The sequence below is a fragment of the Camelus ferus genome, chromosome 32 (assembly GCF_009834535.1).
Source record: "Camelus ferus isolate YT-003-E chromosome 32, BCGSAC_Cfer_1.0, whole genome shotgun sequence".
NCBI classification, from domain to species: Eukaryota; Metazoa; Chordata; class Mammalia; order Artiodactyla; family Camelidae; genus Camelus; species Camelus ferus.
The window spans coordinates 24,229,665-24,246,485 of NC_045727.1; the positions used below are offsets into that span (position 1 = coordinate 24,229,665).

Sequence of the window (16,821 nt, forward strand, 5' to 3'; positions counted from 1 at the left end):
TATGTTGTAGTAAACGGCACAACTGGCCTTAAAGCGGGGGAGATTACGCTGGATTAGCCAGGTGGGTCTGACGGAATCACAAGAGGGTTTTTTCCTGGCTGGTGGAGAAGGGGAAGCCAGGGAGATTCCAAGTGTGAGGAGGCCCGGACACATCACTCCCGGGGACGGAGAAGAAGGACCGCAGGTGACCCCTCGGAGCAGAGAGCGACTCCTGGCGGAGAGCCCACAGGGACGCAGAGTCCTCGGTCCCACTCTGGGAGGAAGTGCATTCTGCCGACAAGCTGAGCTGGGAGGCACATCCTTCTCGGAGGCCCCCGCAGACTCCCAGCCTGGCCACCACCTTGACTGCAGCCTCGTGGTGCCCTGAGCACAGCCAAGCTCACCTGAACGCCCAACCCACAGGCTTCGGGGGCAATAAGTGAGTGGGGGTTTAAGCTGGGAGAGTTCCGGTGATTTCTTACAGAGCAATAGAAAAGTCATCCAAAATATAAAGTTGAATCCACTGGTGTCAAAAATTCACTTCGGCAGCACCTAAACTATGGCTTAACTATGAGCGGAAACGTTTTAATTTGTTACTGGAAACTACGCTGCACTGTTTCCAGGTAAGCATCCTGTCAAAACCGGCTAGAAAACAGCTTCACTGTAACAAAATGCAGGGCGTTCCTGAAGTCATTGTTACTGCACTTCATGTTCTTAAAAATGTGCTTGTCCGCTGTTCAAGGTAAAACACGCCTAAATGGTTAACCCTCTGGGTTAGGACAGGAAAACTCACCTCACAGCTTCTACCATCTCCTGTTAGTGATGATATGAAAAGTGAATGATCCGAGCAGGGGAAAGATGGCTTACACTGTGTGTTAAATTCAGCTTTGGTGAAAGAAATTATCTGTTTTGCTCCAACTCTGAAGTGCAAAGCCTAGCTGAGTTTAGATGCTTAAACTGCGGCACAGCCCACGCGGCTCTGGCGCATGCGCACACACCCGGCAGCGCGCAGGCTGGGGTCGGGAGGGTCCCCCGTACCTGCACGGTGGTGATGCCCGGCTCCCGGCCCGCCAGCGTCCTGCCGTCCTGTAACTGGGCAATCTTCGGCTCCTCCACCTTCATGAAGTCCACCACGAGGTCGGTGATGTCAAACTGCCAGTCGGGGCCCAGCATGTAGCTCAGCTGACCCGAGTCGGGCGACTCGGCCACGAACTGGGTGAGGACGCGCACGGCGGCGTGCTGGTACTGCAGCGAGCAGCCTCTGCCCTTCCTCTCCTCGTCCTCCTCGTCCTCGCTGTCCCGGGTGGGCCTGGGGCGCGCGCGCACACGCACACACACAGACACACACACACACACCCCCCAGAGCAGGCGTCACGGCTGGTAGGTTCCGCGCGAACCCCCTTCCCCAGGTGCCACGTGACTGCGCGGCGCGGCGGGAGGTCAGGCGTGATGACCCCAGAGGCCGGCCCTCCTGAGCCATCCCCCGGGGACCGTGGCGACATCCTGCCCCCTCCCTGGAGAAGGCCCTGTTACCTCTAGAGAAGCGGCTTCCTCTGAGCTCAGGGCCCCGAACGCGAGCAGAGGGCGCCCCCTGCCGCCCGCCCGCCCTGATCTAAGTGGCCGCCTCCCCGCGGGGCCACGGAAACCGCTGAAACGCGCCTGGCACCTGCGTCCCCGGGTGCTGACTGCTCCCCCGGAGCCCCAGCCCCTCCCACGTCCTGGCAAGGGCTCTCCTCTCACTCGCCCGCCCACAGTCTGCCCTGAGAAACCCTAGCCTTGTTATTCCAGAACCTTCCCCTCAAAATGAACCTGTCCTGCGTCATGAGAGGGCCCGGTTTGCTGGCTGCTGACTGGTCTGTGGCCGACAGTGGACGGGGATTTGTGTCAGCGGAGAAAGGGGCAGTGACTCATGTGTGCAGAGATAGACCTACTACGTGCCTGGTCCTGCCTGACACACTCACGTAAAGGACAAGAAGTGATGAGATGGACCACGACCACACGCCAGCCACACGGCTGACCCCTGCAGTCTCCAAAGACCCCCCTGCAGGAGCAGTGTTTTACTATCCTGGTCTCACCAGCGAGGAAACCAAGGCACAGAGGCACCTGGACCTCGGCCACACAGCTGGCCACCTGGAGGCAGAGTCCCAGCCGGCCCGCTGTCCACTGTCGGCGTCCTCTCCCTTTTTATATCTGACTCCATTTCCCTTTACACTGTCTGTGAGGCACGTTCCTTTCTTTACACAAGGAAACCAAGGCTCAGAGTGGTTAATATGGGGCCCAGACAGCTGGTCGTTAGCACATGCGGACAGAGCGCCATGTCACTTCTGAAACCCACTTTCTTAAAAATATGTTATTCCTGCTCCCTGAAAGGTTAACCCTCCAGGCTAGGAGACTAAAACCAGCTCTCACCGTTTCTACCGTCTTCTGTTAGTGACACATGAAAAGTAAGTCACCACGTGGGGGGAAGCCTGCTTAGAGTCTGAGTTTACCTCAGCCTTGACTGGTCAAAGAAATGAGACTTTTTTTCCTCAACACTCTCTAAAATGCAAAAAATTAATGAGTTTCGATTATTAGTGATAGGAAAAGATTTCACCAGCACCTAGCAATATGGGTTTCCCAAAGTGAGGGGTAAATATCCTTGCTGGTAAGTGAGTTGATTTTAGGTGGCAAGGAGACATGCACTAAAAACACTGACTGGCATGCTGAAATGTGAGTCCCATTTCATTTTCCAGTCCTCCATTATACCAAAGAGAACGTCTCTGTTCGGTCTAGGCCGTCTTCACTGGCTCTCCGACACCTGCTAGTCCCTACCAGTTAATAAAGCCAAATTCAGACAAACGACTGTACCTACTCAGAATTTAGTAACAATATTTTGTTTTCTTTGCATAAACGTTTACTAGTTGGCTATTTTTGATGGTGATGTGAAGTTCCCCTTAAATAAATGGATAAAACTGAAAAAAGAACCAAATTAAGTATGTGAGAGTTAGTACTCAAATGGTCACAGTATGATAAAAGTGGTGAGTGAATAAAGTTTTAGAAATACCATATTAATAAACCATTGTGCTTTTAAAAAAAACTTTAAATTTTGAAATCCTAGTAAATTCACTGAAAGTTTATAAAATTGGATAAGAAGGTCCTCTATATTTTTTACCCAGCGCCCCCCAGGTAACACTCTGACATACCCATAGTACAATGCCCACGGCAAATTGACATCGGTACAAGTCAGAGCTTATTCAGATGTCAACAATTTAATGAATACTCATTTGCATGTGTGTGTGTGTGTGTGTGTGTGTGTGTGTGTGTGTGTGTGTAGTTCTATGCAATTTTATCATTTCATGTAGCCAAGCCTATAACTCAGATAAAGAACTAGTCCATCTCCACGGGGGTGTCCTGGGCACTTCCCACCTGTACGCCATCCATAACTCATGGCAACCACTGACCTGCTCTCCGTTTTATATCCCATCATAAACGGTGCCACGCTCTCTGTAACATTTTAAGCTGCTGGTAAGGATGTGGAGTAACTGGGTGCCTGCCCCATCGCTGGTGGGGATGTAAAATGGAACAGCCTCTCTGGAAACCAGTTTGGCAGTTTCTTCTAAAGCTAAAGATGCCTCTCCCACGTGACCCAACCACTGCCCTCTCGGACAGCTTCCCCAGAAAAGTGAAAACTGTACGTTCACAAGGAAACGTGTACACAAGCGTCAGGGCAGCTCTCTCCGAAACAGCCCCACACTGGACACAACACGAGCATCCTTCGGTGGATGAATGATTAAGCAAACTGATAAACCCACCATGGGACACACTCAGTGATACAAATAAACGGACAATAGAAACAGGCAACATCTTGGCTGGATCTCAAAGGAATTACGCTGAATAAAAACACGTCCATTTTTAAAGGTGTCATACTGGGGGGTGCCATTCACCAGTTAGAGAAAACTTTCTGCTTTCAAAGGACTCCAGTGATGCGTCAGGCCCACCTAAATAATCTCCCTATTTTAAGATGGACGAACTTAGAATTTTAATGGTCCCTGGAAAATCCTGTCACAGCAGCATCCGATTAGCATTTGACTGACCCACCAGGAGACGGGACTCTTTGAAGGGGTAACATCTTTAGAGTTCTGTATCCTTTCACTGAATTCTTGGGACAACGTTACTCAGTAACATCATCATGGCCGACTGACAGATGGAGAAACAGGAACAGAGAGGCTAAGTAACTTGTCCAAGGTCACACAGCTATGCTGTGGGAAAGCCAGGGTGAAAACTCAGTGGCCTTATTCCACAGCCCGCAGCTTAGCCATTGCCCTGAACCCCACAGATGGTGGCTGACATCTACAAAGTAGGAAATTGGGAATGGACAAGGATAATAAGGAAGTAGTTTAAAAAAAAAAAAAAGCTATTCCTTACATGCCAAGCCTTGAGCTAGGTGCTTCCTGGACGCTGCATCATTTTATTGAGACTAGTGGCTATTCTCAGCAGTAGACTCTCAGCCCACTTGTAATTTCTGCACATCAAAGTAAGTGCCCGAGTCAGAGCCACCTGAACCCAGTCCCTCACTGCCCCCCGGTGGACGCAGCTTCCCTGGGGCAGTCACCCCCCGCCTCGGTTCCTCACCTTTTGCTGGAGGCCACCGGGACCCGCCATCCTTTGACCTGGCTCAGCTCCGTGTCTGAGATCTCCACCTGCAGGGGCAGTCTGGGCGCCCAGACGGTGACCTCCAGCTGGGAGGTGAAGTGCTGGTGGGTGAAGTTCACGATCGTGTCCACCCTGCCTTTCATCTCCTTCCCGTTCACGAAGATGGAACCGCAGTCGTCGGAGACCTTCGGGGGAGGGGTTAGAACCTCCAGATGCATCAGCAGGAAAACACGGGCAAACGCCGACGGCGCAAGCTCATGTGCGACGGCAGCCCTGCTTGATGTGCCCCCAGGACAGCCAGGAGAGCATGACTTGAACAGAAGGCAATTTGTAGGCACTGATCAGTGACAAATACTGATAAACAGACTCCGGGAAAACCGCTTTGTATTACGAAAGACTGACAAGTGAAACCATAAACATAATTTAATGGAGTTACACAACCTTTGTTGTCTTTTCTGTGCTTTTTTTTCCCTTTCCCTCCACCTTCTTTACGTACTCGAACCACCACTAATCAAACCCCAGGTGCAACATATGTCACTCTTGCACTTCATCTGAAGATGCGTAAAAGGTACCCACGTGTTACTAAGACAGCACTTTATTTGAGATGTTTAGAGAGCTTGGCACTAGATTAAAATCCTTGTAGGAAGATTCTCATGAAATGCACTAGAAACGTGGATATAATTATTTTTGCCCCGTGACTCTATAATTTTGCAGAACGGAGGTGAGGATGTGGCATTTTGTTATGGACTGTTGACCCAGCACGTGGGGGCACCCTTTTAACGTGCGTGCACCAGCAGGTTAGGTATTAGATCACGAAGCCCCCATTTCATCTCACATCTTCCAGAAAAGCAAAGAAAATTGATGACTTTCTCTCCCAGGCCCTCAGGGGAATGTCATTTACGTGTCTGGGTGGGGAGGTGGTGGAGGCGGCAAAGGTCGCTCTCAGTGCAGAAGACACAAAACCAACACTCGATTCAGCAGAGCATCACAAAACTGCCAGGACCCCACACTTCTCATTTTACAGATGAACCTGAGGGGAACAATTTGATGTAACTGGCTCAGCTGCTTTTAGGGGTGCTGCGTGGGGATACAGGATTCCCCAACTCGCCCAGAGTGCCACCAGGCAGCCCGTTTTCCAAGCCACAAATGAGGACTTGCTCGTGACCTTCTCTTCCTCGCCTGCAGCCCAGACCTCCCCTCCAAGCCCCGGACGCACGTGTCTGAGTGCCCTCTCGATGTGGCCAGGCCAACGAACGGCTCAGAGCGCTGCCAGCAGTGCCAACACCCAAACTCAAAGGCCAAACCTCCGTGTGGTTTGCGACAAGTTATCACCACGTCCCCTCCCCACCCCAGAAGGGCACGAAGATGAACCTGCTCCCGTGAGAAGGAAAAGATGAGCCCGGTTCACTGCAGAGTGAAATCAAAGACCGGGGAGAGAGTCACTAATGTGATGCTTGAACGTCCCCCTGCACCGGCATCGCGGACGCAGGTCCTTGTCACTTCCACCTCACAGCGTCACCGCCCTCTTCGGGAACCTTTCAGCATAATTAACCAAGGCCGCTTACAGGAAGATGGGCTGAAGCCCCAGGGACACTGACTCGACAAGCCCGGGCCCCAGAGCAACGACAGGGGTGCTGGAAGGTCACTGTGCACCAGGCTGAGTCCATCTGGGGCCCCGCTTGCCCACCCTGTCCAAGGTGCCCCGCCTTCCAGGCTCTACTGCTCTGAGCAGCAAGTGTGCCCGAAGCTGCACGCGAAGCGGCAGCTCATGTGTCTCCCCCGCCGAAACCCCCGCGGGAGCTGAAACCAGGCACGTCAGTAACTTTTCAGAGCCTAAAAGAATCGGCTTCACCCATCCCTCTCTTGGTCTGCTTCACTTTATAAAGGAAGGAAAAAACAATGAACCAAGCAAGTCAGCGTGTCTTTTAGGGCATGTCTGAGGGACGTAAACCTGCATTATTGTGCCCAGGATTGTAAAGAGGGCAATCGGAATGAGATTTTCAACTACAGCAGGAAATGGAATGGGGGACCGTGTTCTTATTTTAAAATCCTGGGATGCTGAGGCAATGCCGAACCCAACCTGCCCTCCCTTAGGTACGTAGAAGGGGGTGGGAGACCCGCTCTAGAGAAACCCTGCCTTCCTTCCAGAGCACCGCCCTGGGAGACATCCGGTAAGACCCCTGAACACCCCTGGTCTCCGTGGCCACATGCAGACCTTTGTCACGAGAACCAGGTTGCTTACCGCCAAGAACGCTGCGATGGGTGCACTGGGGCGTTCTGCCCTCGCCATCTCCCGGCGCGGGTGGGCACCACTCATTGCTAGAACTTTCCCCATCCCACCTCCTACAGTGTAGACCACAGCCGTCCTGAACCTGCAGGGTTATTATCATCTATATGAGACGTGTGCACGTGTGTGTGTGTGTGTGTGTGTGTGTGTTTACTTCCTCTAGAAGGAGTGGCTCAGTGTTTGCCCGTTCAGCGTCTGCAGTGGCTTTATGTGACGGAACGGCTGTAAATAATGAGAACCGACCGCAGCAAGCACCTCTAATTTGTACAGGACCTCACCGCCTGCAATGCCCTCCTCCTCCTTGATGTGTGGCTCCCACAATAACTGTGGGGCAGGCGTCACGATCCTCATTTTCTCTGGCCTGAATCCGTGCAGAGGAAGGGAGTGCCACTTGCCCGGGGCTTTACCGGTGTGTGTGACAATGCCGGTCAGCCCCCAGGACCGCTGATGCCGCGCCCAGGGCTCTCCCCGCTGCCTGCTCATGCCAGCGCCCTCCAGGGATTGCCCGCGGCACACGGGACAAAGTCCGAACTCCCGGCCACAGCTCACGAGGCCCCAGGACCTGGACCGGCTCCTCCTCCAGGCTCATTTTTTTTGCACCGCCGCCCTGCCCCCCGCACAGGCTCCCTCCTCCCAGGTTGCTCTCCCTTGAGCTCTCCTAAGCTTATCCCCCTCCAGAGACCTCACCGCGATCTTCCCGTGACTGAGATCTGCTTGTCGGCCAGGTCCAAGGCAGGTACTGCCGTCAGCTGACCACCCAGCCACACACCGGCCCCTCTGCCCCACACACCCATGTACACATCTTCCTCGTTCCTGTTCACCATCATTAGAACCCCCTTCTCCTTGCCAGGGACTGGCTTAGGGACAGACACGTGACACAATTCTGTGGCAAATCAGGTGTCAGGCATCCCCTGGGGATTCCAGAAAGGGTCTCCCGGCTCTGAGCTGCGCAAGGAGTGTGCCTCCCCCTCCTGCTGGATGCTGTCACTCTGGAGGTGACAGAAGGGGCTAGAGCAGCGATCTCGGAGCCCTAGGGGCCTGGCCAACGACCCAACTGACACCGCGAGCAGGGAGGAACAGGGAGACGGAAGGAACCACATCCTCAGTGACCAGCCCACCCGAGACCACCTGACTTTCCAGCTTCTCACCAGGTGTTTTCCTCTCTGTGTTGTCAAAGCCAATTTGTTGCACGGCGTTTTGTTATTTGCCACCAAAAGTGGCATAACTTATATAGGAACTCGGCTCAAATGCCACTCCTCAAGGGACTGCGTGAGTCCTTTCTAATTTAAACCTGGAAGCCGCTCCCTCTCCATCTATATCACACTGTTCTCTACCCGATACACCGTGTGTGCGACGAGGTGCACTGTATTTACGGCATTTGTTATTGACAGGATGTGACTTACACTGTTACATTGCTCACATCGCAGGGCTTACACTGTACCCGTTAGACTCTGTCTGGGCGAGAAGGGGGAGGAGGCAGCTGAGACAAGGCTACCACGTTAAGAATATCAAGAGAGGAGGCACTGGAAGAAACATAGTCCAAATGCTAAGGAAGTTTGAGGTCAAAGGACTCATCGATCTGGAGTCCCAGTGGCCAGTCTGGCCTTTTGGCTAGGAACTGAGATCTCTGAGCCATGTCACACGGTGAGGGCTTGCGTGTTGGGGGCGGGGACAAGCGGGCACTGCCAAGTAAGGATCAGAGGCAGGCTCCCACCACTCATCCAGAGAAAACCTTCAGTGCATGCATAAGGTGCACGAGGTCCTGGGTTCAGCCCCCAGGACCGCCATTAAAAATAAAAACGTTACCTTCAGGGCTCTCTGAGCCCCCAAAGGATCATGGAACAACAACTGCTGTGAATCCTAAGATAAGAAGAGCTGAGGACAGGACCGTGGAGATGGGAGACGCCACATTCATCTGTGAGCACCTGCGGGAGGCTGCCTTTAGAGGTTAATGGTTTTACTGTCAAATCACACTTCTGCAGCCACATGACTTGAGAGCATTAGAGGCAGACAGGGGGCTCCCCATGGAAAAATGTTTCCTTTGGGGATCTTGTAAGATTCATCATTTGGTTCATTTTCTCTGGAGGAAAGAAGCAAGAATTGAGTCTGGGTACCACTGCTGCCCGACCCCCGAGTCTGCCACACCGCTGATGGATCTGTCTGCACTGACAGAAAGCTCCCACGCTTCGTGCTTCGTAAGGCTTCCCTCCTGACCCCCCCCCACCTTGAGAAATGCATTAGAAAGAAAAAAAAAGCTACATCAAAATGACCATGGCCGGCAGCCTAGCTCCCTGACAACTTGGTAAGAGCAGTTTAAGTGTAAATGGTGTTTATTAAGGTGAATAAAAATGAAAGGCGGCTTCTGCAGTGTCGTTTATAATGAAAACATTTTCTGTACTGAATGCCCAGCTCAATAACAACAGTGCAGACAAATGAAACGCTATCAATCACAGAACACATGTAGATAAAATTTAAGAAAAGGGAAAAATAATCATGATACAATATTTAGTGGAAAATGACGGCGTTAAAGTTATAAGGACACACTAATCCTAATTTTATAACTATACGTCGTGTGTGTCTGTGTGTCTCCGAAGACTGATGAGATTTGTGTAACAGGGAAAAAGCTACACAATCAAAGCGTGTTCGTCACGAATTCATAATAGATGCTGAATTCTGTATCGAGACAGGCAAAAGGCAACTCTGCAAAGGAAAAAACCTTGCATATTCAACTGTCATCAAATCAAAGATTTTGTAATTATCACCAAATTTGCAAGTGCGTTGTGTCTGAGGAGCAGTAGATACACAAAAAATATTTATTTTACCTTGAGTTTTTACATCTCCAAGAAATACAAAAAGGAACAATAATGATCATGTGTTGAGTGCATCATTTATAAAACTTTACATAGAACAATAGCCATTAAGTCTTCCAAATACTCTGCTCACCAAGAGTTTTGTCCCTAGACTACAGATGGGGAAACTGAGGCTCCGGAGAGGCAGCTCGTCCAGGGGTCACAGCCGGTGAGGGCGGAGCAGGGATTCGCACTCAGGCCTCTGAATCGGGGGGCTCCCAGCACTGGGTGGTTCACCCTCAATGCAGCCCACAGAGGAGGGCCTGACTGGGAAAGGCAGGACCTACATACACACACTGGGATTTTCTGTGAACCCCGTGGAGGTGTCATTTATGTCCAATGCACCGTACCCACTTGAAGGGCACAGCTGGATGTTGGACGGTGCGTTTGTACACCGTGAAGCCACGACCACACTCAGACACAGGACACGCCCATCGTCCCTAAAGATCCTTGTGTCCCTTTCTGGTCCATCGCTCCCTCTGCCCCCGGCTCCCAGCCACCACTGATGTGCTTCGTGTCGTTAAACGTGAGGTATGGGTTAGTTTAGAGACTGGCTTGAGCATTAGTCCTCAAGTCTGGGGAGAGGGAGCTGGAAGCAGCAGCTTCCATAACCCGCGTCCTCATCCAAACTCTTATCCTCAACGTGCCTGAATTAGCCTCTCCCCATCTCCGGGCTCAGATTGCGCAGCTGCAAACTGGAGGGTACCCAAAATGGCACAAATGAACTTATTTACAAAACAGAAATAGATTCACAGACACAGAAAACAAACTACGGTTTCCAGGGCGGGCAAGGGAGGGAAGGGCTAAATTAGGAGTTTGGGATTAGCAGGTACACATTACTGTGCATAAAAGATAAACAACAAGGTCCTTCTGTAGAGCACAGGGAACTGTATTCAATACCTTGTAATAACCTATAATGACAAAGAATATATATGTGTGTGACTGAATGCTGAACACCAGAAACTAACAGAGCATTGGGAAGGAAGAGGAGGAAGGAGGAGGAAGGAAGAGAAGGAGGAGGAGGAGAAGCAAGAGGAGAGGAGGAGGAAGGAGGAGGAGGAAAGAGGAGGAGGAGAAGGGGGAGGAGGGAAGAGGAAGAGGAAGGAGGAGAAGGAGAAGGGGCTACTGCTCACCTGAATCTGAGATGCCCAGGACATCCCTTCACAGCAGACACCACCCCCCACTGGACCTCGTCTCCCGCTCATTAACCTGCGCAGAGCAGAGCACGGACAACGGCCACACCCGCCTCTTGGGCCGCCTCCATGGACATGTAACAAAATTCTGGCCCTTTTCCACTAGGAGAAACATCCCCGTCCAAATCACATTCAGCAAGGTTGGAGTCCACCATTGCAGACAAATGCTTCCAAAACCACCCGAGCAAAGGAGGCCCCGGATGCCGGCCGCTGTAAAGTGGAGCACACACTCGCTTATCCGGGGAATGTTTCCGCTTTAGCTTTTCAGCCCTCGACATGGGGAGATTTTTTTTAAAGTGCCACCGATGCTTGTTGGTTTAGGAAAAGATCCAAGCATTTCGCATTCATCCGACGGGGCCCCGGAGGGATTAAGGGCTGTTTCTCTGGTGGAAGCCTGGCATGTGGTACCGCCCGGCTTCCCGCACCGGCTCCGGCTGCAGGCTCTGAGCCTGGCGGAGAGGGGGGCTGTTAATGAGGCTCCGCTGGCACAGATGCTAAAGTCACAGGCTTAGGTGCGAGGGGTCTGCACATAAATTAGGCACATAAAAGAAAGGCATTTTGGCAGGATAAGCATATTCTCAGGGAAAAGAGAACTCTGCAGGGTTTGCGTTTTCCAAACTTATTTTGAAAGTACTTCTGAAAATTTCCCTGAGAAAAGAAACTTTCCTAGCAAAGAATGCGCTGAATTGTGAGCGCAAGATATAAAAACCGGCAGCTGAGAGTTCTTTTCTGCCTGAGACTCCAGGGGAAGGGGAGAGAGAAAATGCAAAGGATGACCTCACCACCAGCCCCTCCAAAACCAGAAGGGAGAGAAGAGGGAGGCTGGAAGGCCCACGCTGAGAGGACCTGGCAGAGACAAGATGCTCTCAGTGCTGCCAAGAGAAGGCTGGGCGTCCAAACTCGCCCTCCCGGTGAAGATTTCCCGGGAATGATCAGCGGATTGGCAAGCCGGAGCCCAGCCGGCCTGAGCCGGTCACAGCGGAAGGGCTGAGGCGCAGCAAGGAGCCCCTGGAACCCACCCCCTTCCTTGACCAGCTCTGGGTCCTTGCCAGCGTGGCGTGGGCTCATCGGAACCCTGGACGTCAAAATTCCAGCCTGAACGGCCTGAGAAGTAGCCCCCACAGGGAACGTATAGCGGTTCTTACATTAAATGACTCTGCCTGGTGAAAAAAACCTCTGGGTTAGCAAACAAAATAATTGCGTCTAATGTACTGTTCTGATATCTCTCACTTAATGCAGCTAATGTATCTAACATGTTTGTGATAGGATTCAGTTTACCCAGATAATTCACACAGTTCTTTTTTTTTCAGCACCACTGGCCTGGGACAGAGCTTCAGGAGCTGCTGCTGGGAGTTGACTCAACGATCAAGTCCCTTTGGGCCCAGGGAGGTGACACAAATGACGCGGGGGGGGGGTCTCCTGTGAATGACAGGGAACTTGGGGACTGTGGCAAACCTGAGGAAGCACCCCAGACCCTGCTCAAAGGGGACAGCTGCTACTCCCCGAGCCCAAGGCTGCCACGTGGGCATGGCGGGGCTGTGTTCAGAGCGCGTCTGACGTTGCAAGAGAAACAGGAAATGCAGAGTTCGGGTGAAATCTGCTAATTTTCAAATGTTGGCATCTCCGGATACATTTTAAAAGTACTTGGCTGGCCAAACAGAGCACGTCTTGGGGGCTGATTTGCCTCAAGGCCTGTCATTTTATGACTTTAGGCCTCAGAACATCCTGATATGCAGGATTTGATGCCTGTGCCTCAGCACAGAAGTGCTGTGTTTTGGGTTTTTTCCCCCCAAAATACCTCAAACTTTGAGGTCCACACCATGGCCTCATTAGCATCGTGCTCTTCCACTGTTATTACAACGTTTGCTAGTTTCCCACAGACTCTACCAGAAGGGGGAAATGGGCCCAGCTCACTTGCCAACGCAAAGCACTTCGCACTGGAAGGGACCTCTGGTGCACAAGGAATCCGGGCTGGAGCAGGAGGGAGTGCTGGGATCGACTGGTGATGCCTGGACTGGCAGGTGCTCCGGAGCGGGGTCCAGTCACATGTGCTGTTCATTCCATACTACTGATGTCATATTTATGAAACCAAAATCCTTTTGCCCCATGTCCTGGACCACAGCGCGTTCCGTCCCACCCCGAGCCACGGTGCAAGCACTGGTGTCGGAGCTGGAAAATCCTTCAAGATTCTCAGTGTTGCTTGGTCCCTCGAGGAGGCTGTCAAGAAAGACACGTGGAAACCCACCGTTCCCACGAGTGGCCTTCAGACACACGGATGGTCTCAGCACATGGCCGCCGACTGCTCTTCATGTAGCTGGGCCCATCACCCCAATATGCATTACGTGTCCAACACAAGGGATGTCAGGAACTCACTGATAAATAATTCATCTCTCTGGACACATTCCCTGGAGAGTGGCACGGTTGGAACCCTTGATGGTGGAAACTGCTCAGCTGTCCAGAGCATTAAAAGATGACTCTGTTAGGGAAGTCGCTTGGGGCTGAGGCCTTTAATTTTTAAAAAGGGCTTGTTAAACCGGGCTTTAGAAGTGGTCGGAAATATCTTAAACATTCGGAAAGGGGCCCTTTAAGGTTAATCCAAGCGTTGCAGGGAGGAAGGCAAAAGAAGCGCTTTGAAGCCTGAGATTTTCCTCTTAGTTGCATTTCAAGTGAAACCTGAAATGTTCCCACCGCAAGTTAACCCAGAGCAGATTAGAAGACGCAATCGGTAAAGCACGGGCCCTCTGAGTGTGCGACTGTGAGTGCTGCTTTACCGCGGGAAGCCCACCCCTCTTGGCACTGTATTGGAAGAGCTAGGAGCCCATTCGTCTAAAAGGCGGCTCCGTAATCCGTTCCAGGAGAAATCTTGTTCCATTGCTTTCAGCGGAGACAGAATTTATACTTCCACCAGCTGCTACAGGCAACATCCCTTTCCGAAAGTCCGTATCAGCCTAGCGATCTTTACCAATAAAGCTGTTCATGCGTCTTCGGGGGAAAATGGATGAGATTCTCAGAAGACGTCTCTCACCTGCGACCACAGCATCTCTCATCTAAGTAACTCGTGGCTGAAGGAGTAGTCAGGTTTAGCTCTTCTTTGTGGGATTTCTTTTAACGTTCACCAGTTTCTAACATGACTGAATTTCCCCCCAGGTACGTGAAACGTTTACAGGAAAGAGAAGATACATTTTATCTTTGGAGGATAATCTTAATCTCAGGAGATGCTAAAATAAGCCAATGTACAGATAATCCCAAAGGCGGGGGGGCGGGGAGGAGGAGAAATGTACCCCTGAAATCTTACTTCACTCTGACTACTCCTGTGGGGCCAGGGTCACTGTGAAAGCGGGGTGCTCTCTGTAAAGGAGGGGCCCAGAGCCCAGACTCAGAATCAGGCTGCCCGGGGTCAAAGCCCAGCCCTGGCACTTACAACTGGGCGACCTTCATTTCGGCGACAATACCTAGCTGTCCTGTGCATCAATCTTCTTATCGGTAAAATGTGGATTAAAACAGTCAGGGCTGGTGGGGCCATTAGGAGCATTCCACGACTCGATACGTGTGAAGCACTCTGGTGCCTAACACACACAATAGTTGCTCAATAAATTCTTGTTATTTTCACATACAAAGTCAGTCTCTGAGGCTCATTTTGAAAAGCTAATTTCCCAAGACCCTCCCAGGGAGTAGGGGCCCAGGCAGGATTGGAATCCACGTCCATCAAACTCCAAAGCCTCCCCCTCTTCCGTGACAAAATCCCCTGTCCCCCCAGGACAGACATTCTAGGAGATGTTAAAACTTACTGTTTAAGCTCTGGTCTTCCAGGCACTGGCCCTGGTTCGATGCCCAACCTCTGGTTTCTCCCTCTTTGGACCTACTCAGCTGTTTTTCTGGCAGAAACTGACACGCTAACCCAGAATTGTCACAAAAAATTAATAATAATAATAATTATAATGAAAAAAAATAACCAAGCTTGAGGAATCACACATCTCAGTAACAAACTTACAGCAAAGCTCTGGCAATCAAGGAGATGTGGTGCTGTTTTAGGAGAGACACGTAGATCACTGGAACAGAACTGAGAATGCAGAAACTAACCCTCACACTTTCAGTCAATTAATGTTTGAAAAGGATGCCAAGAAAACTCAATGGGGGAAACACAGTCTTTTCAACAAATGGTGTTGGGAAAACTGGATATTCACGGGCAAAGCGATAAATTTAGACCTTTATCTCACACCACACACAAAAATTAACTCAGAACGGATCATAGACCTAAATGTAAGAGCTAAAAACCATAAAACTTTTAGAAGAAGATACATGAGAAAACTTTTGAACTTGGGTTAGGCAATTGTTTCTTGGCTAAAATAGCAAAAGTATGATCTGTAAAAAAAAAAAAAAAAAAAACTTTGATAAATTAGACCTCATCAAAGTGAAAAACTCCTGCTCTTCAGAAGGCGCTTCAGGGCATGGAAAGACAAACCACAAACTGGAAGAAAATAGTTTCAAATCACATTTCTGATAAAGAACTCTCAAAAGAACTCTCAAAACCTCATCATAAAAAAAAAAAAAAACACTCAATTAAAAAATGGGCAAAAAGCTGAACAGCCACCTCACCAGGGATGTGTGGATGGCAAAGAGCACATGGAAAGGTGTTTACCATCATTCAACTTCAGGGAAAGGCAAATTGAAACCAAACTGGCATACCTGTCCATGCCTAACAGAACGGCTACAATTAAAAAAGGGTGACCATACCAGCCGAGTGCTGGCAAGGACATGGCGCCGATGGAACCCCGATGACAGGGATGTATAAAGGTGCACCCACTTTAGAAAACAGTTGGGCAGTTTCTTAAAAAGCTCAGAGGCAGAGCACATGCTTAGCAGGCATGAGGTCCTGGGTTCAATCCCCAGCACCTCCATTAAAAAAGAAATTTTTTTTAATACACATTTAAACTTTAAAAAATGTTTTTAATTACTTTTTTTTTTTAAAGTTCAACACACACTCACCATGTGGCTCAGCTTTTCTGCCCCTAGAGAGATGAACACTGTGTGCAGACAAAAACGTAGGTGACTGTTGATAACAGCGTTAGCCGTAAGAGCCAAAAATCAGAAACAGCCCAAGGGCCCACGAGCAGGCTCGTCACTGCGGCGAATCCGCACCACGGGATACCGCGTAACAGGAAAAGTGAATGAAATGTCGTTCCACAGAACAATGCGGGGAACCGCAGAATCATCACACCGGATGAAAGGAAGCCAGACAGAAGAAGAGCACACGCGTTACAGGGTTCCATTTCTATAAAACTCTGGAAGATGAAGGTTACTCTTCAGGGACGGAGAGAAGATGACTGCTTGCATGGGGACGAGAGCAGAGGGACAGGAGGGAGGGGGACCCAGAGGCGTGAAGAAAGCTTTGGGGTCAAGGATGGGCTCACGATCTTGGTTTGGGTGGTGTACAGCTTGGTACATCAAATTTCTACTTTAAATGTGTGCCGGTGACAGTGTGGCAGTTGCACCTCTGTGAAGCCGTTACAAAGAAAAATGGTGGAGGGTGCAGCCACCCTGACGCCCTACCTTTGTACCTAAATCCGTCCATACCTGTGTCTAGAGCTGGCAGTTAAGTGGTCCATTAACTTCTACAGTTTGTCTAAATGATTTGAGTTTCTTTGGGAAACTCAGTGAATTTGAATATGAAGCTGATATCTTCTGTCCACCATCAAAGCTGTGTGGAGTTTAAATTGTGAGCCAAGGTCCAAAACATCGATGAGGGTCCTCTTCCCTCCCACTGGACACAAAATAAACGTGTCTCCAGGAGACGCCGGCACAGGGGCCGCAGCGGACCCTGCCTGATGCCCGACACGCAGTCACAGACCCGAGTCTCCAGGACACCCCCGACCGAGGCCTG

At 50.7% G+C, this 16,821-nt stretch overlaps 1 protein-coding gene and 1 long non-coding RNA gene across 3 annotated transcripts in view; one reads left to right on the forward strand and one right to left on the reverse strand.

The window, feature by feature from the left end:
* The window catches only part of LOC102516146 (transmembrane protein 132B), a 46,161-nt gene that overhangs the window by 4,295 nt on the left and 25,045 nt on the right, over positions 1-16,821 (reverse strand). For both annotated transcript variants that reach the window (XM_032471446.1, XM_032471445.1), the window contains 2 exons: positions 4,591-4,796; positions 1,018-1,288 (listed from right to left, as the gene is read on the reverse strand). In XM_032471446.1, coding sequence (XP_032327337.1) covers positions 1,018-1,288; positions 4,591-4,796 — 477 coding nt within the window. The remainder of the gene's footprint in view (positions 1-1,017; positions 1,289-4,590; positions 4,797-16,821) is intronic.
* On the forward strand, positions 2,446-16,194 carry LOC116660901. Its single transcript, XR_004316549.1, has 3 exons — positions 2,446-2,993; positions 12,526-12,530; positions 16,184-16,194. It is a non-coding gene; the product is annotated as an uncharacterized LOC116660901 (long non-coding RNA).